Genomic DNA, 22,531 nt, shown 5'->3' with positions numbered 1-22,531 from the left:
AGACCAGAGGCGGAGCAGTTTCTAGACCCCTACAGACTGCTTTGGGCAGGGAAATTGCTTTGTTTTGGTGTTATTTTGTGATTTTTTGTTGTTGTTTGTTTGAAGAATAAACTACGCCCTGAAGGAAGGGCCTGAGCTGAGAAAACTCTGGGCCTTGAGTTAGTCCTTCTTGGGCTGAGAAGACAGGTCAGCATCCTATCTGTGGTGGAGAATGTGGGCAGGTGATCAGCCTTTGGAACCGAGGCAAAATTGAGGCAGCAGAAGAGAAAGTGAAAGAGAAAACAAAAGCAGCTACAGAAAAGACAAAAAGAAATGGAGTACTTGTGGCATCTTAGAGACTAACCAATTTATTTGAGGCAGAAGAGACAGCTGAAGGGTTCTTCTGGTGGACCCTCCCCTTCCTTGGGATTTTTAGTACGGAGGAAAAAGATGGAAGATATCCCTCTACTGGCAGAACAGCAGCAACAGACCCAGGCACTCCCTGCACTGAGTCACTCAAAACAGGAGGATGTGCACTTTGTCTCAATAGTGACAGGATACCCAACACCAGCAACTGGAGACAGTCCTGCAATACCTGGAGAAATGGGCTCCAAGAAGTTTTACAAGACCTGGAGAAGATAGCTCAGGTAGGCCTGGCCCTGGATTGGTGAAGCTGGAGCTAGAAAATGATCCCAAGGCCTTCTTCCACACCTCTGAGCAAGTGATCAGTGCTGTTGGCAGGGAGGAATCAAGTTGGGAAGCTAGTGTGGCACCACCAGTACTGGTAGCCTCAAGAGATCAAGAATTTTGAGGTCTGGGTTTTTTTGTAACTATATGGTGGGGGTTTTTTTGGCTGGTCTTCTGATTTTGAACTCCCCTGCTAATCCCCAGTTGGTGGGACAATTAGTGTTGCCCACTCTCCTAAATCTATTGGATAAGGTGATTTTGGCCTCCATGCAGGATCTCTCACCCCCACATCTGCCCATCCTCTGCCAAGCAATTAATTCTACTCCCAACCTCCAAATCAGTCCTGTCCCCCCATCAATTCTGCCCCCACAATCAGTTCAGTGCCCTGCACCTCTGTTCCTCCTGGGGTGCTTCACCCGCTCCCAAACCTGTGGGGCTGCATTGCTGATAGGAGGGAGCAGAGCAGCTGGGCATTTGCAATTCCCTTCTCTCCTCCTATGAGATCCGCTCTGAGGGAGCTTTTCCTACAGCAGCTCTGATTGGTTGTTGGGCTCCAGGAGGCAGGCAGGTGGGTCAGGCACAGGCAGACAGTCAGAGGGATTTTTCCCTCAGGCAGAGCTCAAATTCACCTGAGGGCTGGAATTCCTCCTGTTATGGCCAGATGGTCTCCAGCTAGGGTGACCAGATAGCAAGGGTGAAAAATTAGGATGGGGGGTGGAAGGATAATTGGCACCTATATAAGACAAAGCCCCAAATATCAGGACTGTCCCTATAAAATCGGGACATCTGATCACCCTATCTCCAGCCCAGGCAAAATCCTGTTCCTTGTGGAAAACGTGAGAATTGGCAATATTGCACCATTCCTAATGGGAGAGGCCAGGCAGCATCTGGAACCTGGAGTCATGAGCAGCTTGGCTCCTATCCTGAGGCAAATGCTGCCATTTTAAATACCCTGGGACTGATTCTGGTGGCCTACTGTCACCAATATCAGCTCAAATCATTTCCAGCTGTTGCAGGAGTAGCTGTGTCCAGAGATGAGGTTATGTCCTGCAAGGGTATAGAGGGTAGAACTTGTGGTGGGGCTGGACAATGTTCAGGTGTGCGTAGGGAGAGAGGTGCAAAACAGGATGATCTGCTCCTTTCAGGGGCAGGGGCTCTTTCTAGTCTCATAATAAGATTAGCAAGCAAGGAACACAAATGAAATGGAAAGACAACAAATTTAAAAATGACACGGGGAAAGATTTTCCTTACTAAAGCCAAGAATTTAATAGAGTTCAGAGGGTTATATATTTTTATATGGTTAATGAGAACATTACAAGTTTTTATCCAAGCTACTATACCATCCCCATCTGGGTATACTGCTGTGCCTTGATTTCCTTCCTTTTTCAGTGCCTTTCTTTGTAGATGGTCAAACACAATAGTGGCATTCAACATAATCAGTTCCCCTCATAGGATTCTCTTTATTACCAGAATGTAAACAACCCTTCACACTTGCCAGGGCTCCTCAAGTCCTTTTGAATCTCATACAGACTTTTCTCCTATCAGTTCTCTAAACTGCTGACATTCTCAGATCAGAAGTATCTTCATGCCCTAACTGGGACACACTTGGGGACATTCTGCTCTCCCTGCATCTTCCCTACAGCCCTTCCTATACTAAGTACTTTCCATCTCTCGTAGGCCCTTCTGCCTAGGTCAACAAGGGTCCTTCTCCAGGACCTTCTGCTCACTGCAGGTCTCTTTGTCTACAAGACCCTGCCTGAGAAAGAGGAAGCTTTATATCCTGTCTTCTGCAGATGACATGCTTGCTCCTAATCATGTGCTATGGGACTTTAGCTCCCAGCTATCTTTCTGAATTATATATATCTTCCAAAATCCCCATCTCTAAAGGGACAGGGCCATCACTGGCATCCTAAACCATGTAAGTCCTGTATAAACAGGTATCATATAAATGTCAGAGGAGGTTTTTACACTGCACTTGGAAGCATCTGGTGCTCATCGTTGGCATAGACACAGTACTGGACTAAAACTACTGATGTGATCCATTATGGAAATTCCAATTCTCCTAATAATAGACATCAAAGTCTTACAACTGGCAGTTGTAAGAAATGGCTACAAAGCATACAGTATGTCATGGGGAAAGGTCCAGAGATGGTTTAAGCAGGTTGGTTGACAGTGGAAGGCAGTGCAGTTCCTTTTGTGTTTTTTTTTTAATCAAGTTTTGAGTTTGATAGTAAATTGTGTCTGCCTATTTGAGATCTTTGGAGACTGTCTTCTCTGTATGCACAGAACTGTTATACGACAGGTAGTGACAATGCAGATTTATTTTACACTGCAGTACCAATGTGTTTCACCCCTCTTGATACAGAATAGATACTGCCTACTTGACATTTTTTCCATGTTTTACTGGATTCTTATGCACCTTGTGACCCTCTCCCCATCTGCTTTTGAGAGGTAACTTCCTTCCACTTAACCATGCAGTGAAAGGTTATCATATGAGATGAATCCTAGCAGACACTTTCTGCTCCCTCTGTGATATCAGAGTGCTGTGGATGACTGTACATCAACACTTGGTTTTGAATGCCATAAATCAATGTTTTTCACGCAGTGGATCGTGACACCCCCCCCCAGGGACATCAAAAAAGGCAACAAGGCTGGTAGTGAGATGTTGAACATTTCCATTACAATCTAAAGCAAAGAAAATCTCATCCCTGCAGTCCCTGCACACCTTTGCCTTTCAAGGTCAAGGATTCTCTGTCAACTTCTCAAAACACATACACAAATACATAGGCTTGTCATTGATACATTTTTCACTCTTATAGTAAATGTAAGCAGCTAATGATTTTTATTTTTATTTTTTACTTTGAATAAGGGGTTGCCAACCTGAAAGGTTGAGAAACACTGTCATAAATCTTCATATGGTCCCCTTCAATTAAACGATCATTCAGAACAGATTTTAAATGGATTAGATGAAACAGGACCCCTGCAGAGGGAGATACAAGCATGCCAACCCCCCCAGCCCAAGCCAGCCCCACTGAGGAAGTGCTCTCCACTCCCTCACCCCTTCCACTTGAGGGAGAGGCGAGGTCATAGAGTCTCCCCGCTGGAGCAGGAACTTGCAAACGCATGGGATCAGCAGAGAGCTCTCGGTCCCCTGTCACTGTGGCCTGGACTACAAGTCCCAGGATGCTCTGGGGTTTCCAAGATGGCGGCGCTCAGGGGTGGCTGTGGCGCGAATGTTTCGGACTCGGAGAGCAGCAGCGCGGAGGACTTGGAGCGGTTTCGCGAGGCCGCCTGGGACCCGGCTGGGTGGCGGGCGGCGGTGGTTCCGCCGGAGCCCGGCAGCGGTAGGGCGGCTGGGGGTGACGCTGGGGTCCTGTATTTTGGTGGCGACAGGTCCGACCGAGAGCAGGCGCTTCCCCTCCTATGGGTGGGGGCAGCACCCAGGGAAGCGGGGACTGGACTCCCCTGATCCGGTGGAGTGCCCTAGGCTGTCACACCCCAATTCCGTTCCTGCCTCTCTGGTCCCTGGGTAGTAGCCGAGCCTGTGGCTGGCCCACATCTCAGTAAGAGCAGCCAGACCCCAAAGCAGGCGAGGTGGCTAGCTCTGGATTTTGGGTGCTGGAGGGCCTTAAGGGACAGTAGGTGGGTGCAAGCCCCTGCCCCCCACAGTGTGGCCTCTCAAAGGCAGTTTTGCCCCTCCATTACTAACTGAGCAGCTTTATGTGTAATTATGATTGTGTCTAGAGTACAGTTGGTGTAGGAACTAAACTAATGGTGAACTCAGACCTGACTCAAGCAGGGATAGATTATGTTAAAAAATTAAAAAGTGGCATATTAAATCTCATGCTAACCTGCACTCTCTGTAAGAAAACACTTCTTAAAAACGGTCTTTAAAATAAGTCGGAAATAATGAATCTCAAAAAGAAAGAATTGGGAGGACTGAGGATTCTCTAGCATCATGAATCATGTCTGGTGTCTTGTCTACCTTTCTTCACTGTACCTGACCTTGGTATAAGTCACACAGTTGAGTTATGGATCATACTTTGAATTACATCTGAGGAATTAATATACAGAAGAAAAATCTTTTTGCTATGCTGGCTCCTTACTCCCCATGCTGTCCTACCACTGTTTTTCTGGATAAGTGCAAAGAGTGTCTTGCATGCTGTCCAAGTCTGCTTGCTTGAATGCTGAGAGAGTAGAAAATCTGGAAATCTTCTAAGATCCTGTCTAAACTTTGATAGCTACTGCTTTGTAGACAGGGTTTTAATACAGTATTCCCTTGTTATGGTTAAAATATAGTTCAGTCCTGGAGTGTAGACCGCATCCATTGATGTTCCTGACCATGCTAAAGCTTTAACCGTTTAGGACAGTAACATGATTTGGGAATATGCATCTTGGCTCCCTCTCTGCTGCAGAGTGACTCTTGCAATAGTTCTCTAGCATTGCAGATGAACCCACCCACCAAAAAAAAGTCATTTGTTACAATTTGGATAGGACCCTCAACAGCCCTGTTTTTAAAAAAAAACAAAAAAAAAAACAAAAAAAACCTTGCCTCATATTAAACGCTGGACAATGCTTTGTCTCTGCTGTTTAATCAGACAGAAGGTTTAAAATGTAGGTGTTACCTAATGTTCTTGTCTCTGTGAGAGAACCATATACTTTCTTTATACTCTCAGCAGAGGTTTTGACATGTTGTGACTGAAGACTTTTTCGATTTTTCTTAGAAAATGAGCCTGTACAATGTAAAAAATCAAAGGCCCAGTAATACAGAGGTTGCTGAAAGAAAAAAATCATCTTTATATAAATTAAATCAGTAGGTTCCACTTAAACCAGACATAGTATCCAGCTACTCAATCCAGACAGAATTTCTGGGTAACTTAATCAGTAGCTAACTAGCCAGATAGCTTTAGACTTACTCTATCTTGTGTCTTCACCCTGCCAGTGACCTTCATCTGTACCTCACCCTACTTCTAGGAAGCCCATCTAAAAATGCTAATCAGATTTGGCAGCCTTTCTGTCAAGCCCCAGAATTCAAACTTCAAAGTTTGGCTCTCCATGGGGCTCTGTGTCATAGAGTATGTGATATATGGTACTATCAATGGAGGACTTGGCTTGCCTTCCATTTAGGATCATAATAGAAAAGATATATTAGATTCTTGCCATAGCTGGATACTTCCCTCCAGTAGATGTTGGGTTCAGTATTAAACTCGTGTTGCATTATTTTAGCAAGTGGAGTTAGTCACTTGACATGTAGTTTGCTTGAAAAATGTTTCAAATCATATCCGTATCCTCCTTTGAATGCGACCACTATTCTATCTTCCAAAAATTACTTTTGCGCTGTAAAATCATCTACAGTGGAATTAGGATTAAAGATGTTTTAGTCTTGGAGATTTCTAATTTGCCTTTGCTTTGTTTTATCAGGTGGCTTTGGGAAGGACAAGTTATTATCAGTTCAGCCCAGTCTCAGGTATTTTTTCTGGATTTCAGAGTGCTGTTTGCGTGAAGAAAAATGAAATTATAGTGATTATAGGCAGAACTTGTGCTGCCTATACAGTAGTTAAGGTTACCTGACCCTTTCCATTATAAGACATAGTATTCAGTTGTGGACAAAAGACAAAGTGACCAAATATTTCCCCTGATCAATGGGGGAAGTAATCCCTGGTTTAGAAGCCTTGTGGTGGAGTCCACGTTCTCCTGTCTTCATTCTCAATATTTTTCTTTGATAGGCTTGGAGACTATGCTTACAATCTGGCAACTTTTAATAAAGTCCTCCCTTCAGGGGCAGGTTTGGAGTGAGCAGCAGCACATTGCTGATATACCCCCAACTCTGTTCTTCAGGGACAAAGGAATGGGAGGAGCATTCAAGCTCCAATCCTTGGCCTGTGCTGCTGAGACTCTCAGCAAAAGGTCAGTTATGTTGTTGATGCTTAGGGAATGTGGACATCTGTCTTTTGGGAACCATACTGAGACCACCCAAGCTAGCTTCACACATCCTAGTGAACAGTCTTCTGATGGTAGTGGCTTTTGGCCACTATCAGTCTGAGCTGGCTTTGAATCGCTCACTTAGTGGTCTAAGGTGCTCTATCCCATTGCCAGTCCCCAGTCTTCAGTTTTAGGTGAAAGCAGCAGATGGTTACTGGGTCTGAGGGAGATCACACATTGTTTTTATTTCAAACAGACAGAAGGTGAATGACCATGACAGAGATGGCAACGAATTACAGACCACACCAGAGTTCAGAGCACATGTTGCAAAGAAACTGGGAGCAATATTAGACAGGTAACCAGTACCAAAGCACAGCGTTAAGAGATTAAATCAGCCTTAGTCAGAACCTTCCCTTGCAAGAGCAGTGTCAATACCCTTGAGTGGTAGAAGTGTGAATAACTGAAGAGTTAAATACATCTTTTTTCCATGGGAAACATCTTGTATTTTGAGGAAAGATTGTTTCTTTTCTTGTTTCTTACATCCCTGTGCATACTGCTGGCTTGTGACTGAGCTCCTAATGCTCGTGAACTGACCCTTGTCCTATTCACCCATTGGTAATGTAGTAGACCTGGTGTGTGCTACAGAGCCTTTCTTGTTAGCTTCAGTGCTCAGTGTTCTGTGTTGGGAAGGGAATAGATAGGATTGAGATTCATCAGAGCCACCTCCATTTATGACCAGGCTTTGAATCTGTTCAGGAAATTATCTAGTCCACGTGTGTGATCTTTTTTTCAACGTATCCATACAACAAACAAATTCAGCCTAACTCAGAGCTGTGCTGGCATAATGGTAGGTGTTCAAAGACTTCGCCTAATTGCAGATTACTGCTGCCTTTCTTTAATGTGGAAGTATGGCCCATGGGAACTAATGGGCTTCGGATACAATGTGGGTTGGCTGCTTGGAATGTTGCATGTCGATAGTTTCTATGTGCCACACTTCTGAATGAAATGGCTGTGCTCTGTGGAGTTAGCTGTGAAAGTAAAAATATTGAAATGAACTGAGTGAAGGTTACTTAACTGCTCACTTTAATCTTGTTTAACATTTCCAACTTCTTAAACTCAGCCTGGCTACATAAAATTGAATATTTGTTTCCTTTCCTAAAATCAGACTGTGGTCTTCCTTATAGCTACATCACTGTCTTGGAGGATTCATCAGGTCCTGCACGGAATTCCACGCAAACAGCTGACTCTGAAGACGATGGTGAGTTCCAAGTACAATCACTGTTGTCAGCACTCATCTAATAGCTCTCCACTGGCACAAATGTAATGAATTCTATCTGGTATTAGCTCATACAGTGCTCTAGATTAAAGAAAGAGTGCGGTAGAAGAACTTCCTGTTAATATCAGCAGGGGTTGTTACCTTTATGTAATAGTGCAGAAAGCTTAACTAATACCTTCTAGTTCTTCAGGCCAACGTAAATTCCATGTGAGGGTTGACACCACTGTTGCCTCATAGAGGGATTGCTGCTGCTGACTGTTTTATATCTTGGCTAAAATCGTTTGCTAACCTATTTATTTCCCCCTGTTCCTTTTTGTATTTCTTAGGTTTTCGCTTATTCTCTTCATCTGTTCCAGGAGATAGTGGGAAATCTAAACCTCCGCTCTTAGCCAGGAGGCGACGACCTTCTAGTTCTAGGTGAGATGTTAGTCTGCTACTTTGTTCCTAAAAATATTCCATGCTGTTTCAGAGATTCCTTTTACATTTGACTTTGGAAAAAGATTTTTCCTAGTGCAGGGAAACTAGGAATTTTAACTAGAGGTTGCATTCATTTTTCCAATGCACATAATGCATTTAAAGGGCAGCTTGGAGTACAGACTGGTTAAGTGGTCACTGGAATATGTTTTTGAGTCACAAATCCATTACATTTATCACGATTATGCTAATCTCAGAGTCTGTGTTTTGGGTGAATTCAGAATGAAAGTGTAACATACTTACCTCCCACTTTGCTTGCAACCCTTCCAGTGAGCTGGACAGTGACCAGGAATGGCAGAAATACCAAGAGGCTGCTGTGTCAGCAGCAGATATCTTGAAGCAAAGTGCTTTTTCTGTGATGCCTCCGGATTCCAGCCAGGCTCACAAACAGGAGTGCACAGAGGACGACCAAAAGAAGAAAAAGAAAAGAAAGAAGAAAGCTAGAGGAGAGCATAATAGTGAACAGAAGACAGCAGGATATTGCCAGATCAGCAACGAGACTCTGTGCTCCGTTGATGGAGAGTGTAAGAGGCAAGAAGGCAGATGTACAGAGGACACAACATTGCCCAGAGTAGTGAAGAAGAAGAAGAAGAAAAAGATTACCAGAAAAGAAGCGAATGATGATTCCGCTCTGTGAACCACGGATGGAAGAAGGATGGTGAAAAGTTAACAAAGGTAGTTCCTGCACGTTGTCCTCTGCTGGAAATGTGCAGAAACAATTGGCAAAGCTTCTGTTTTAAGGGAGTCAAAGGAGTAAGAGTTTAAGTGACTGTCCTTGTTGGGGGCATCCCTTGGGGAACTCCCCTTTTCCATTCCATCACAAAACAATTACTTGCATTGCTGGTTATGCAGACCTTGCACTGAAGGATTTTGTATTCTGCACAGACTTGGGCGATACAGGGACATATTGAGAGTCACCTCCGCCCTGGTCTGATCCTTCTGTGTATTAAGCCCAAATCCTGTGTCCCAGAGCTAGTATACATGTGTGATAAACTGATTTTGGTGGAGATGGTGATAGAGAATCAGTTCCTATTTCACCTCTCCCACCACCTGGTGTCAGAATCATGGGAGAAACGCTCCAGGCTGTGAGAGACTGACTTATCCACAAATATCCTGGCAAATCTTGGGGACCCACCTACCTCTCCTATAATCACCAGAAGTACGTTACCGAAACCTGCCATGTTACTAATTCCCATGGAATATACACCTCTCCGGGGGTCCTGTGCAGAACTATGAAAAGATTGTGCAATGGTGTCACTTCATCGTTATAAGCAGGTGTTTCTTTCAAAACTGACTCCCTCAGTGCTTTATTTTCACGGTATTACATCTGCCAGTGTGCAGTAGAATTCAATAACAATAAATGCCTCATAGTCTCATTTAATATAATGTCTTATGCACAACTGCCATCTTCTTCCATTAGGATGGGCACAGCTAACAGAGGTATTGCACATCATATGTGCCTTTAGTTGCACAATTGTCTGTAGCTATTTGATGATGCTGTAGAACTGCCAGAAACAGGTGTCTCTGAGCCCAGCATGGCAGTAACTGCATTTAAGTCCTTGTTTCATCAACCAGGTCTATGTTGTCTCTCTGAGATGCAGCAGCAGTTTTTGGCAGCTTTCAGTACTGTTTTTATTTTCCTAATATTGGCCTGCAGCTCTGAGATTTCAGGGAAAGACCTAATATTTGGATGGGTGGAGGAACTTGAGATGCTAAAGTGAGAAAATATTGCTCCTTGTAGGGTCCTGGGAGTCACCTACATTTTGTGCAAGAACCCCAATATTTTTCACATAAGGAAATGCCCTGCAGGCATCTAAACTGCAAAAGTATTTTGAAAATCAGCCTGTGAATTAACCTAATACACCAACAGAAATCCCATGCCTTATGGCCTTCATTACAATTATAAGTAATTTTAACTTCTGAAAATCATGTGACTTTTAAAACTTTTTCTGGATTCCTCATAAATTTGACTTCACTTATACAACAGTCTCAAATGGTTTTCTTTCAGTTTACTGAAAGTTAAATATATTTACAGGATAACACAGAGTGGAGAGGGGCATCAGTCCTAGAGACAAATTCCATTGAGATTTTTGGTTACTGAAATTAGGCTCTAATAGTTCATAATATCAGAGTCCAGGGAAAAAGTCTTCTGAATACTGGCACCAAATTACATCTATATGTTTTAAGTCATAAGACATGGTGGCTATAGGGACACTGTCAACTTATTTGTATGGTTTCTTTTATTCTCCATTGTTTCTTACCCTTTTAGAGGCTTGATCATATTTTTCCCTCATTGGGTTTTGTCCCCTCTACAGTGTAAATTGATAGCTTCAGCTCCATTAGAACCCCAGAAAGAAGTTTATGATGGCTTCTCCTATGTTTGTTTGCAGCTCTTCAGTGATATGAAAGTACAAGCAACAAGGAAGAAGAGGAATTACTAGAAGCATTTATAACTAGGGACTCAGGACCCAAAGTGTTCAATTTTACAAATAGATCCATGGAAATCTGAGGGGTTATTCACAGAAGTGAGGGCTGTAGCATCAGCACACAGTGAAGGGCTAAGAATTAAGGATGTGGTTACACTATATTCATACTAAAACAATCCACCTATATGGAGATTTTACAGAGAAGGTCTGATACGTGTGAGAGAGACCAATACACACAATCCCTGTTAGAAGGGGCAATGGTGTAACATGAGGGACAGGGCTTAAAGAGCCTTGTTTCTGAACCATTATTTTCAGATGTATTCTGTTGAGCCACTTCTTTCTCTCTCCCCATCCCAAATGCTGACCACACCGGCTCCACTGATCACCCTGTGAGGGGCGTGAGAGACCAAGAATCAAGCCTGCTGATGTGGAGAAATAAACATTCCTTTCTCCTCAGCTTGAATTTCTGAATTTAAAACAAAGTAGAACTATTGACAATACTCAGGCCTCTTCCACTAGGCCAGGGCTGTTTTAGGGTAGGTCATATTTCTGAACCTAAATAAATTGACAGCGTCCCTTTTAAATTAAAGAAACGGCAAGTTTTTAGTTAGTGGCTCTGTAATGAGAGGATAGTTCTTATGTGATCCCTGGCTCTGTTTCTCAGGATCTTTTTAGCTGCAAGGCCAGTATTCGGGCTCTTGTATTGTCTGCCCCTAGAAAAGTTTCTCTCTCATTCAGTTTCCATCAGTCTGTTTGCAGCAGTGGTGGGTGTTTAAGCGGTGCTCACCTGCCGTTAGCTGCTCAGCTCTACTGACTTGCTGTGGAATTGGCAGGTTTACATATATGCAGCCCAGCTAAGGTTAAGAAGAATGAAAATTCCAGCTATCCCTTTGCAATTTTGCCATAGACCATTCAGACCCTTATCCTGGTGGAAGTCCTCAATTTCTGGTCTCTATGCTGGCCACTGTTCCCTTTGGCAGTGGAAGCTAGTGGTGTCAGCCCTGTCCTCCTCTGTCATCCGCTCTGGATGTGTGCTCATAGCTTTGTTCTCAAGAAAAACCCCCTCCTGTGTTGTGTTTGGATGAGGGTGAGGACTTTACGCAAGGCAGTGGAGAGGGGCTGGAGGCCTCCGGACCTCCCTGTGGAAGGCAGCAGTGACAGTGAATCACAAACACAGATGGAGGTGCTCCTGATGGCTCAGTCATTGCAGTCGCCTGTGAACTGGTCACCATGGTTACTGAGTGGAGGATGCCATCTGTGTGGGGATGAAGGTCTCAATAACGCTGTGAGTAGATGGCAGCAAGTGGCTGTGGCTGTTGGTGGAGTCAGAGCTGTGGTAGAGCACCAGGCTGCTAGAGGAGACTGTTAAAAACATGCAGTTTTAGCATGGTAGTTTCCTTCATCTGTTCCTTCTCTAATTCCCCTCTCCCTTCCCTCCCTCTTTCCCTCTTTCTACATGGCATCTCAGGATTCTTCATCTCAGACACTACGGTCTGATATCTTCCTGTCATCACTGAAGAGTTAGGGCTTGTCTACACAAACACTGAGTTTACAGCAAACTGGGGTGTAAATCTACCCCACACCAGCTTGCCACACAGTAAGTGTCTGTGTGGACCCTGCTGCAGTGTACTAAAAGTTCCATAGTGCACCTTGATCTATGCCTCTTTGAAACAGGCGTAGATTAAAGCACACTGTGGAACTTCCAGTGTGCAGCAACAGGGTGCATAGCAGGGTAGATTTACGCTCCAGTTTGGTGCACACTCGGTGGTTTTATAGACAAGCCCTCACTCCTTTATCCCATTCCTATTTCATATGCAAAAACTTGCGTGCCGAGATCCAAAGCTGTTCTCAAAGTATCATGGGGATCAACCCATGTGGAATTAAAATGACTTGCTAATGTCCTCTCAGAGTTGGTAGGCTTTACCCTATATCCTATCCCCGAAGGAATCTCTGCCTCCCCAGCCCTGAATGCCTTCTGCAGGTTTCTGTAGGGACACTATTCCTGCCTGTGTTCTTCAATAGGCCCCATATCCACACCCAGACCTCACTTTGGATATGCTGAAAAGTCCCTGCTATGGACTGTGCTTTAGACCATCCTTTCATGATGTCATTTTCTGTATCCCCCAGGACCTGGTTGGAGTTGTGTCGCAGAATAGGAAGTCCTGGATGCTATTTCATGTCCTACCATTGGGGTATTGGTGGATGGAGGGACAGTATAAAATGATAGTTTATTGATCTTACCAGCTGGGCTTGGGGTGAGGCGATGGCCTGGCTGAAGGTGCTGAATGGTTGTGTCTTGGTTCTGTAAATGTATTGTTGGTGTCTGTGACACTGACGTGTGGATCCCGGACTCCGTATGGGTCTCTGATTCAGATGTAAACACCTGAGAAAATTAATGTTTCCTAAGCTTTGGAACAGTGCCTGGGTCAGATCTGTCTCCTATAAGCCTTCCAATAGGCACTTACATGGGCAAGCTGGATTGGAAACAGCAAGCGGGTCCTGTTTCCAAGGAGACTCATTGCTGCTTGGCAATGCAGAAAGGAAGCTTGGGTTAATGTTCCCAGTGTTCCAGCTGGTATTGGGGTGAGGAAGATTGTCCTGCTGGAGTGGCACGGACAGGGGGCCAGATATGCTGTACTGGCATAGGCAGTATGCTACGTGATACACAGTGCAGTTTTAAGTAGGGGAATGAAGGCATATGATAAACACTATTCCCTGCTTTGTTACCTGTTTGGTTGGTGTCAGGTTAGTCAGGGCACTGAGATTTGCTGTATCAGTTATCACCATGGTCTGGGGTAAAAGGCCAGTGTGTGCATATTGGGCCACTTCAGACTTGTGGCTGTAGAGAGCTAGAAATGAAAGAAAACAAGATTGTGTGGATGCTGGAGCTCTGAGAGTTGTAACCAGGAACAGTTAAATGGGAGATCAATTTAGCCAAAGTGACACCAACATGAATCTGCTGTCAGTCAATCCTGAATCTCAGACACAACCAGTGGGACATGGATCCAGGAGAGGAATCACCTACCCTCTTCTGTTGTTCTTCTGATAATAAACAGAGTGCTGCAAGCCCAGAGGCCATCAATAACCTCCCAAGCAAAAGGGACTGTGGAGTTTGGGAAATCCAGTTTGAACCCTTACCATGGGGGCTCTGTATCTGGGCCATGGTGGCCATGAAGGGGCTCTGATTGATGTGGCTCTGGACCTGCTGCATGATGGGCTGCTGGTAAGATGGGTGGAGCTGCTGGGAGAACTGGACAGGCTGAAGGGTAGTAAGGCTGCTTCCCATGCTGTTTATCACAGGAACACTCTGAGCTTGGGTGGAGGCTAGGCCTGAGAAATAAAGACATGCATATTCAGTTCCTTGTTTCATCTCATCTCATACTGGGAGTGCATGACTGTTCCTTCTGCTAAAGTGAGGTCTGCAGAAATTCTGGAGTGTTCTCCATAGCTGTGCCTAATCTACAATAGTAGTATGAGCTAGGACTCTTTGGGGCAGGGGGAGCTGCTTTACAGCTGTGCCTTGTCGAGTTGTGAATGAACTTAGTGTCTCAGAAAGTCAAGGTCTATCAACAGTAGTCTGAGCAACCTATCGTGCAGAAAAGCCCCTTGCAAGCAGCTCTTACCACCACTGCTTGTGCCTGAGCTGAGGCATCCTGTTCAGCCACAGATCACGCAATGCAATTCTGTTCAAATCTGCTGTTATCCTTCACTGGAGAGACCTTCTTTAAAAGTGAGAGTGAAGTTTAATGGCCCAGTCATTATTTTAACCTCACCTCAGACTGCTGGCAAGAGAGGCAAGTGTGCTATGTGTAACTAACCACAACAATCTGAATTTAGACTCATGGGGTTCATTTTGTTTAGGCTGCCAAACAGCTGGATTTGAACCAATGACATGGAGACAAAAGGTTTTATATCCCTTTACTCAAGTTCCTTAGCCATCCGTTCCCCACTTGTGACATTTAAACTGGTAAACTCTACAGGAGCAGAACATTTTCCTATCATGTGGACTGGTGCAAAGTACTAATGCTTCCGAGGAGCTCCGACAATCCCTATATTTGTGATTGACTCCCCCACCCATATATTTTTCCCTGCAGCCTCAAAGCTTTTGACTCAGGAAATGAGCAACAATTATGATCGTAGATCCTTTTTTTCCTTTCTGGGTAAATCCTGATAAACGGAGCATGGGATAGAAACCACAATGAGCCCTCCACCGTCCCCACATTGTTCACTGCTCACCTATTACCAGGGTGGAGGCCCCTGTGTTGGTGAATGCTGGTGCCAGGGATGAGGTCTCACCAGCTCCAATTGCCATAACACCAGGCAGTGAAGCCATGATTAGATTCTGGGTTTGCTGGCTCAATGTGTGTGGATTTTGCTCTAGGCTGTGCAAAGCGGTCAGGGTGCTGACAGGAGGGAGAGGTCCCCCGTGAGCAGAGATCTGTGCATGAGGAAGAAAGAAGAGCTGTGAAAATGCCATCCACAACAGCTGGAGTATGGTGAGCACTTTAAAGTTCCAATCTGTGATCAGTTTCCCACCCAGCTGCTGACCGTTTGGAAGGGACTTCATTTAGCTGAGTACAGTTTGTATGCTTCCTTTGATGCTGCTTCCATGCTGATTAATTAACCATTAAAGAACACTGTCACGGTATGAACAGTAGCACTTTTCCCTGGTCAGTCTACTCCCATCTGAGAATCTCAAAGTGCATTAGAAATATTTGTGAATTCAGCCTCTGTTCCCATAGAGTGAAGTATTCTCCTCAGTTTATGTTAGGAAGGAGAAAATCAGGTACAGAAGTCGATCCATTTACCCTATTGCTGCTTAATCATATTTAAAAATTCCATGCAAATTTTTATGTAAAAAAGTTTCAATGTTTTTAATATGTTAAAAAAAAATGTTCAGCTTTAGCAGCCTAATACTTATACTTGTTTAGCACTTTGCAACTAGGGACCTCAGAAGGCTGTACAAACTTTAACGCTCACAACCCCGTTAGAAGGTAGATATGAAGTTCATTTTAGAGTTCGAGAAGTGAGGCACAGAGAGGTTAAGTGACTTAAGGAACTCATGAGTCCTTCGTTTCTTAGGGTTTCTCTACAGTCTATGTTAGTACGCACCAGAAGGGTGTAAATTCTAGTGTGCATTATTGCAGGGTTGCTTGTTACAGATAGAGGGAACATATCTGGCTAGTGGGTAGAGCAGGACTTTAAGTCCTAGACTTGGTTCTGTCACTGACTGAATTTGTGACCTTTGTCAAGTCATTTAACCTGTCTGTGTCTCAGCTTTCAAACTCTCAGATTAACTTCATAATTCATATCTACCTTCTAGTGAGGTTGAGGGTTGTAGTCCGTAAACCAGGGTGGGCAAACTTTTTTTTTTTTTTTTGGCCCAAGGGCCACATCTGGGTACGGAAATTGTATGGCGGGCCATGAATGCTCACAAAATTGAGGGGTGGGATGCAGGAGGGGGTGAGGGCTCTGGCTGGGGGTGCAGGTCTGGGGTGGGGCTGGGGATGAGGGTTGGGGGTGCAGGAGAGTGCTCCAGGCTGGGACCGAGGGGTTCGGAGGGTGGGAGGGGGATCAGGGCTGAGGCAGAGGGTTGGGGTGTGGGAGGGGGTCAGGGGTGCAGGATCTGGGTGGCGCTTACTGCAAGCAGCTCCCGGAAGCAGCGACATGTCCCCCCTCTGGCTCTATGTGGAGGCACGGCCAGGGGGCTCTGCGCACTGCCCTGTCTGCAGGCGCCATCCCTGCAGCTCCCATTGGCCAGGAACCCATGGGTGGGGTGGTGCTTGGGGCAGGGGCAGCACGTGGAGCCCCTTGGCTGCCCCTACACGTAGGAGCTGGAAGGGGGACATGCTGCTTCTTCCGGGAGCCATGGCACACCCAGAGCAGGGCAAGCTTGCGACCCTCCTCCCTGGTGGGAGCTCAAGGGCCAGATTAAAGCGTCTGAAGGGCTGGATGTGGCCTCCAGGTCGTAGTTTGTCCACCCCTGCCGTAAGCCATGTGAGGTCCCTAGTTAAAATGTCCTATAAAAGTATCACAAGTGTTAAGCTGCCAGAGCTGAACACTTAATATATATAGTTAAATAAATTGGAACTACTTAAACATAAACATTTGCATTGAATTTGGAACAAGATTAAGGAGCAATAGGGTAAATGGTTGGACTAACCATCTTGACAGTGTCCCTTTTTGTATACAGCAGTAAAAGGAGATTTTCAAAGTCTTGTGGAAAGACTTCCATCACAATAGTGACCAGAAAATCAGCAAGGTGACTGGGTAACTGTAAAGATTTTAATTGGATTCATGAATTGAACTTTGCCCCAGGACAGCTGTGGAGCAATACAAACTTCTTGCTAACAGGTTTTCTACGTAGCATACAATCCAAGTGAAGTGTGCAAACCAGGCAAGAATGATCAATCATATAATCTTAGCATAGCGATACAAACCACATGGGAGGAGGCTTAGTTAATGAAAGATATCCAAAGGAGATCTGCCTCAGGATGAATATGATTAGGCTGGTCCAATCCAGATTTACTGTACAAGACCTATTGGTAGGAATTCTATGCAAGATGGGTCTGTTGCACCTAACTTTTACAAATGGGTCAGGACAGGTAACAGTCCCTGTTTTGTTAATCCCACTGGATTCTTTTCAGCTATCTTGCTGAGTGTGGAGTTCAATCAGAAGTGAGAGGTAATTGATCAGTGGGAGAGGAACAGACCTTTTGGGATGGGGAGGTTAAAGACAGGTGTGTCATTAGATGTCTTGGGCCCTGTTTTCCTACTGAAAGGTGTACCATACTGTTTTGATTAATCCCAGGGCAGTAACTGGATAGGGTAGTCCTACTTAGTCTTCATGCTCCCAGTACCCACCCCCACCACTAGGTGGCATGGTGTGAGAATCCTAAGAATGCTTTTGGACTTGGTACTGCTGTGGGGAGTTAACAGCAGTCTGGAAAATATCATTTTTAAATATTGTCCTCTGCAAACCCGGGGTTCTTCTTTGATTCTCTGTCATCATGGAGTCACCAGGACTAGAGTATAGGTCACTCACCAGCTTAGTGTCTGTGGTCAATAGGTTCTGGCTTGGCTCCAGTCCAGGGGGAGAGACCTGATGGAGAATGGTTTGGGTGGTCACCATGGAGCTGTTCCCATGATGATTGCTGCTGGAAGACTCGGCCTCATTGGCTGGCTGCTGATTGTACCTCATTCCTATGTCAGAAAAGGAGAGACTTGGTTCCCACAGATGAGGCTGATCTAGTAAATTAGGACAAGCAATAAATTCAATTCCCTTTCTAGGCATTTGCCTTAGAAGTGCCAGGTGCACTGAGGCAGCCCTCCTTCCTTGGTGCTGTTTTGGAGCTGAGGGGCTGTGTGGACTGAGCACGATACTTGGAAACCAAGAACATGCCGAAGTTTTAATCCTCCCAGTAGCTTGCTGGGTGGCCTTGGACAAGTAATCTCCTAATGTGCCGGCTTTGTGCAGGGCTGAGTATCCTTGTGGGAAAGAAGCTGTATAGCTAAGTTGGGTAGAAATTCTTCCTGGGAGTAAATATAGAAGGGAAGGGAGTCTGGGTGATAGCATCTACCCCAAAGTGAGAGGGAAACTCAGTCTTCCAGGTTCACTCAATCCTGGGCTTTTCTGGCCTCATCAATAGACCCAAATCCTTCCTTGGAGAGACCACCACCCATCAAAGGGAGAGGGGAATTCTTTCTTCTAGACTTTTAAGTGGTAGGCCCTCTCTACTCTATTGTGTCAAGGGAGATTGCTAGCAACCTCTTACTCTGAGAGGGATGATGGAATTTCCACCATTAAATTCCTGCTCTAGTATTGAGGACAGGTTAGGTAGCAGCATTATTCCCTTCCCTGCATAGAAGGGGAGTTTGCACTTGTGCTCTAGTTGCAGTGTCTCTTGCAGACCAGGAGATCGGTGATGATTGGTACTACTTCACTAACACACTGACATCTCAGGGACTTTTGCCTAGAAACACTAGAAAGGACAAAGCATTTGAGCATTACATAATAGAAAAGTGAGCTTGCTGAACACAGGTATTTGTTGCTTGTTCATCTGGCTACCACAGAGAAAGGAGGCAGAGATGCCACTCTTCTGCTTTCAGTGATTATGAAAACTGCCAGTCTGTTTTGGCTTGCTGAGGACGCAGAGGGTAACTTTTCGTAACTTCTAACAATTCAGCCAAGAATGTTTATGTCCCAAACTTACGGCAGTTGGAGGCTCCCAAAGAGGGAGGCATGCATGTGAGAAGAAAGGGTATACAATTAACCTCTGATACAACCTAACAGGTGAGCTCTTGAAATAGGGATTACTGACTGCTGCTCATCACAGGGGGCTGTGACCAAGCAATGAATGAGAACTGACTATAAGGCACTCCCTCAGCATTAAGCTTCCAATGTCCTCTTCACTCCACTTGTCACCCTTCTCCCCTCATTTTGTGCATGCAGAGATATCCCTTTATCACCTACACTCTCATCTTGTGTAAACCCCACATCAGTTTGGCTCTCTCATCTACTGAGCAGCTTCTGAAGGGACAGGCTTCGAAATGGCCTTGGTGCCTGAACTTGCAGGCTCACCAGTCTCAATTCCAGAACTCGCTCTTTGTAGTCAGTACTCACCATGTACTTTGCTTGGCGAGATAGCAGGCGTTGGCTGAAGGGAGGAAGAGTTGTGAGAGGTCAGTGGGGGAGCAGAGCTGGGCTGCGGCCCACTGTAGGTATCCATGGCTAGCTTGTGCCGAAAGGCCTCCTCCTTCCTACGGTTGGCGAACCAGTTATAAACTCTCACCTCGGTGACCAGGTTTGAGCCCAGACCTTGGGCCTGGGATGGGGAAACGCCACGCTGAATGCACTCTGCCCTGTCAGGAAAGAGCATAGGAAGGACCTTGGTGATCTCCTGCGTTAGGAAATACTTTATTTCTGTTTGGTGAGCTGGAGCACTGTCGAATGATTGATAGCACGGGGTTGACTCCCTAATCAGCCAATACATGCTGGGGTGCCTCCTGTGACCAGGCAGGGTCTCTATAACACCAGGCCCTTGATGATACACTCATGGAGTGGGGGCAGGGGCATGCTCTATATGAGTGTGTGGTGTGTTCATGACTTTGGTGTCTGTATGCATGCTGTCGTGCCTGGTCACCTGTAAGCAGAGGCTCAGGGCAGGATGAGCAGGCTGTTCTTTACAGTAGGTAGAGAGCCAGGTTGTTGGAGCCCAGGACGGGAATAACAGGCAGTGAGAGCTCAGTGCTGGAAGCTTGTTCTAAAGCTGGCTCTAGATAATCATTCTCTTGCTCTGTCTGTGTATTGGGATTTCACTACACAGTGTTTTGCAAATTGTATCCCAAAGAAAGAACAAGAGGAGATCTCAATCCACTGCTACCACATTGCCCTGACACAGAGTAGAGTATGGCTTCTGGCAGTATAGCAAGAGGACACAAAGGCCCATTCCAACCCTCTCTTTTCCCCTCCTCCATCAACACTGGAGGCCCTCCTTCACCTGTTGCACTCCTCCACCAATGCCTCTCTCTCCTCCTTGCTCGGGTTCTTCTGTCTCTCGTAAGCTTGGAATAGGATCTGTTGTGAGGCAGGACCCCACTTAAAGCGGTTTCTTCTCCCTTTCTTGGTGGGCAGGTCGTCTCCCATGGGCTCCTCTGCCACGAGTCCCTGACCAGCATGTGTGAACTCTGCAAACACAAATGGGCAAGGGGCTTTGCTTGCTGATAGGATGTTTCTATAATGTTCTCTTGCTTGGAATTCAACTGGCTCAGAGCAGCTTATCCCCACTCATCGTCTCCTACTATTGAACAAATGCAGGTGCAAAATCTAGATGAGATTTAAATAAAGCTCTATATTTGTCTAAAATGGGTAAGATCGTCCCCAATGGGACCATCAGACATGTTGCATCTTGATTTCTAGTGTGAAGCAGTGAAATGGAACAAGCAGCAGGAGCTGGGGTGGATGCAGCTCATGTAGAGTCCAACGCTCTAGGCCAACCAAAGGCCAAGTTATTAATTTTACTAGGGGCTCATCTAATACGTATAAAATTAAACAGATTACAGCCACATTCGTTCATATGGAGGTGGAGGCTGCAAAGGCTATCCTTTTTAAGCATGTATTTGTAACATGCTGGCTTAGTATGTGTGAGATGATATCCCACTAATGGCTGACCCCAGAGCTACAGCCTGCTACTTATTCATGGCTAAATGAATTACTTCTTTAGATGAAATTGCAGAAAACTCTTTTCTGGTGCTGAAGGTCCTGGGTTCTATCACTGCTGGTGATCAGCTATGCTGTCTGTGCTTACATAAATGCACTTCATTGGGCAGTACTCTATCTTAGTCCAAATCGATGCCTCCACTTGGATATACCGATAGATGGGAGCTATAGCCTGCTCTCCTTTGTGCAGTTTGGCCACCCCTATTGAATGGTGACATGGACTTGTTTAACCTTATTGCTAGAAAGGGCCCCCCCTCCCCTGCCTTCCACACTGCAGATGAGGGTAGGGGGAACTATAGGACACCAGCAGATTTGCTGTTGCTGTACTTACGCTGGGCCACCTCTCGCTGCTTGCGGACGTACCAGGTGTAGAGGGCAGCTCTCTTCTGGGTTTTCATGGGTGTGCCTTTGTTGAGGTGCTGTGAGAGGTGAGACTGATTTAAACCTGTAGTGTCCACCACCTCCCTTTGAGGGATGTTGTGCTGCTGGAGGTAGGATTTTACCATCTTTGCTACTCTCCAGGGATCCTCTCTAGAAGGAACAGAAAATGCACCTCATTAAAGATAGAATTCTTCTCTGGGTATCCAGGTTGTACAGAAGGGATTCAAGGAATGTCAGCCAGCACTTCTTGCATGAAGCAATGAGAGAGGTGAATCCTCTGTTCACGCTTTGCCTTTGATGAGGCAGGTAGGATAGATTTAGTATGCTGTATAATAGCCGTTCATCTCTCCAAGGAAATCTCCTCTTCAGTGTGACAGTCTATGCAGTGGTTTGACCCAACCTCCAAGCTAAATGACTTACTCATTAAAAGATTTAGGCAAGTATTTTTGATAGCCCTGGAGACTGAACTCCTTGGAGTAGCAGTGATGACAATTTCCTCTTTGCCATGCTTCCTATGTAGTTCAATTCTGACCAAGAGCCTGTCACTGGTGGAGCAGATGATGTCCCAGGGTTCCATTTCTCACAATGCTGTATGTTCTGGGCTCTGCTTTTCAGTTTCAGGAGGTGGGTCTCTTTTACCCTGCTTCCCTGTCTGTGGGGGATGTGTGCTCACAGATAATGCAGTGTACTTTCCTGAACTGGGTTCACTTTAATATCAGACCGACTCATCCTCACTTGCACTCTGGTTCTGATCCAGCTTGGGGTAACCCACAGTGGAGCAGCCAAGAGATAGAGGAGCTCCAAACCCAAAATAACTGGAAATGATTCAAGAACTGAAGAGGAAACCCTCCTCCTCTACAATATATACTTGTGCACGTGAGACTTCTGTATCCAGACACCAACCATATACACCACCCACATGTCCTTGCACATATGGCACTTTGCATGTACACATAAAGATAACCATACATCTGCTCTTTCAAATTTTCCATTTTGCATCTACATACTTAGAGAAAAAAATAAACACCTATTTACAATTCCAGCCACTCCATTGTACAAGCTAAGAAGAGTAGAATTGTGCATGAATAAAACCCCAAAATTGTAAATCTGATAGGGTTTATCAGAATGTCTGTTAAGGTTCCCGAACATTTGAGTAACCATGGGGCT

At 45.3% G+C, this 22,531-nt stretch overlaps 2 protein-coding genes and 1 long non-coding RNA gene across 5 annotated transcripts in view; 2 read left to right on the top strand and 1 right to left on the bottom strand.

Annotated features, from left to right (window-relative positions):
- Positions 1-3,868: 3,868 nt before the first annotated feature.
- Positions 3,869-8,981, top strand: C15H12orf43 (chromosome 15 C12orf43 homolog). Its single transcript, XM_077835346.1, has 6 exons — positions 3,869-4,010; positions 6,088-6,133; positions 6,845-6,943; positions 7,773-7,846; positions 8,191-8,281; positions 8,609-8,981. The coding sequence occupies exons 1-6, from the start codon at positions 3,869-3,871 to the stop codon at positions 8,973-8,975; spliced, it is 819 nt and encodes a 272-aa protein (XP_077691472.1). The 3' UTR covers positions 8,976-8,981.
- A 3,017-nt stretch (positions 8,982-11,998) lies between these two features.
- Positions 11,999-22,531, bottom strand: part of HNF1A (HNF1 homeobox A) — a 17,435-nt gene continuing 6,902 nt past the window's right edge. The window contains exons 2-10 of one of the 2 annotated variants that reach the window (XM_077835149.1): positions 21,315-21,514; positions 20,265-20,451; positions 19,388-19,626; positions 17,810-17,967; positions 15,001-15,202; positions 13,903-14,094; positions 13,492-13,613; positions 13,006-13,147; positions 11,999-12,126 (exon numbers count right to left, since the gene is read on the bottom strand). In XM_077835149.1, coding sequence (XP_077691275.1) covers positions 11,999-12,126; positions 13,006-13,147; positions 13,492-13,613; positions 13,903-14,094; positions 15,001-15,202; positions 17,810-17,967; positions 19,388-19,626; positions 20,265-20,451; positions 21,315-21,514 — 1,570 coding nt within the window. The remainder of the gene's footprint in view (positions 12,127-13,005; positions 13,148-13,491; positions 13,614-13,902; positions 14,095-15,000; positions 15,203-17,809; positions 17,968-19,387; positions 19,627-20,264; positions 20,452-21,314; positions 21,515-22,531) is intronic. The other variant, XM_077835151.1, reaches the window with a different exon arrangement.
- The window catches only part of LOC144275683 (uncharacterized), a 26,025-nt gene continuing 17,612 nt past the window's right edge, over positions 14,119-22,531 (top strand). For both annotated transcript variants that reach the window (XR_013348081.1, XR_013348080.1), the window contains exon 1: positions 14,119-15,260. This is a non-coding gene — a long non-coding RNA (uncharacterized LOC144275683). The remainder of the gene's footprint in view (positions 15,261-22,531) is intronic.

This window comes from Eretmochelys imbricata, chromosome 15, assembly GCF_965152235.1.
Source record: "Eretmochelys imbricata isolate rEreImb1 chromosome 15, rEreImb1.hap1, whole genome shotgun sequence".
Classification (NCBI taxonomy): Eukaryota; Metazoa; Chordata; order Testudines; family Cheloniidae; genus Eretmochelys; species Eretmochelys imbricata.
This window is presented reverse-complemented; position numbering and strand designations above follow the sequence as displayed.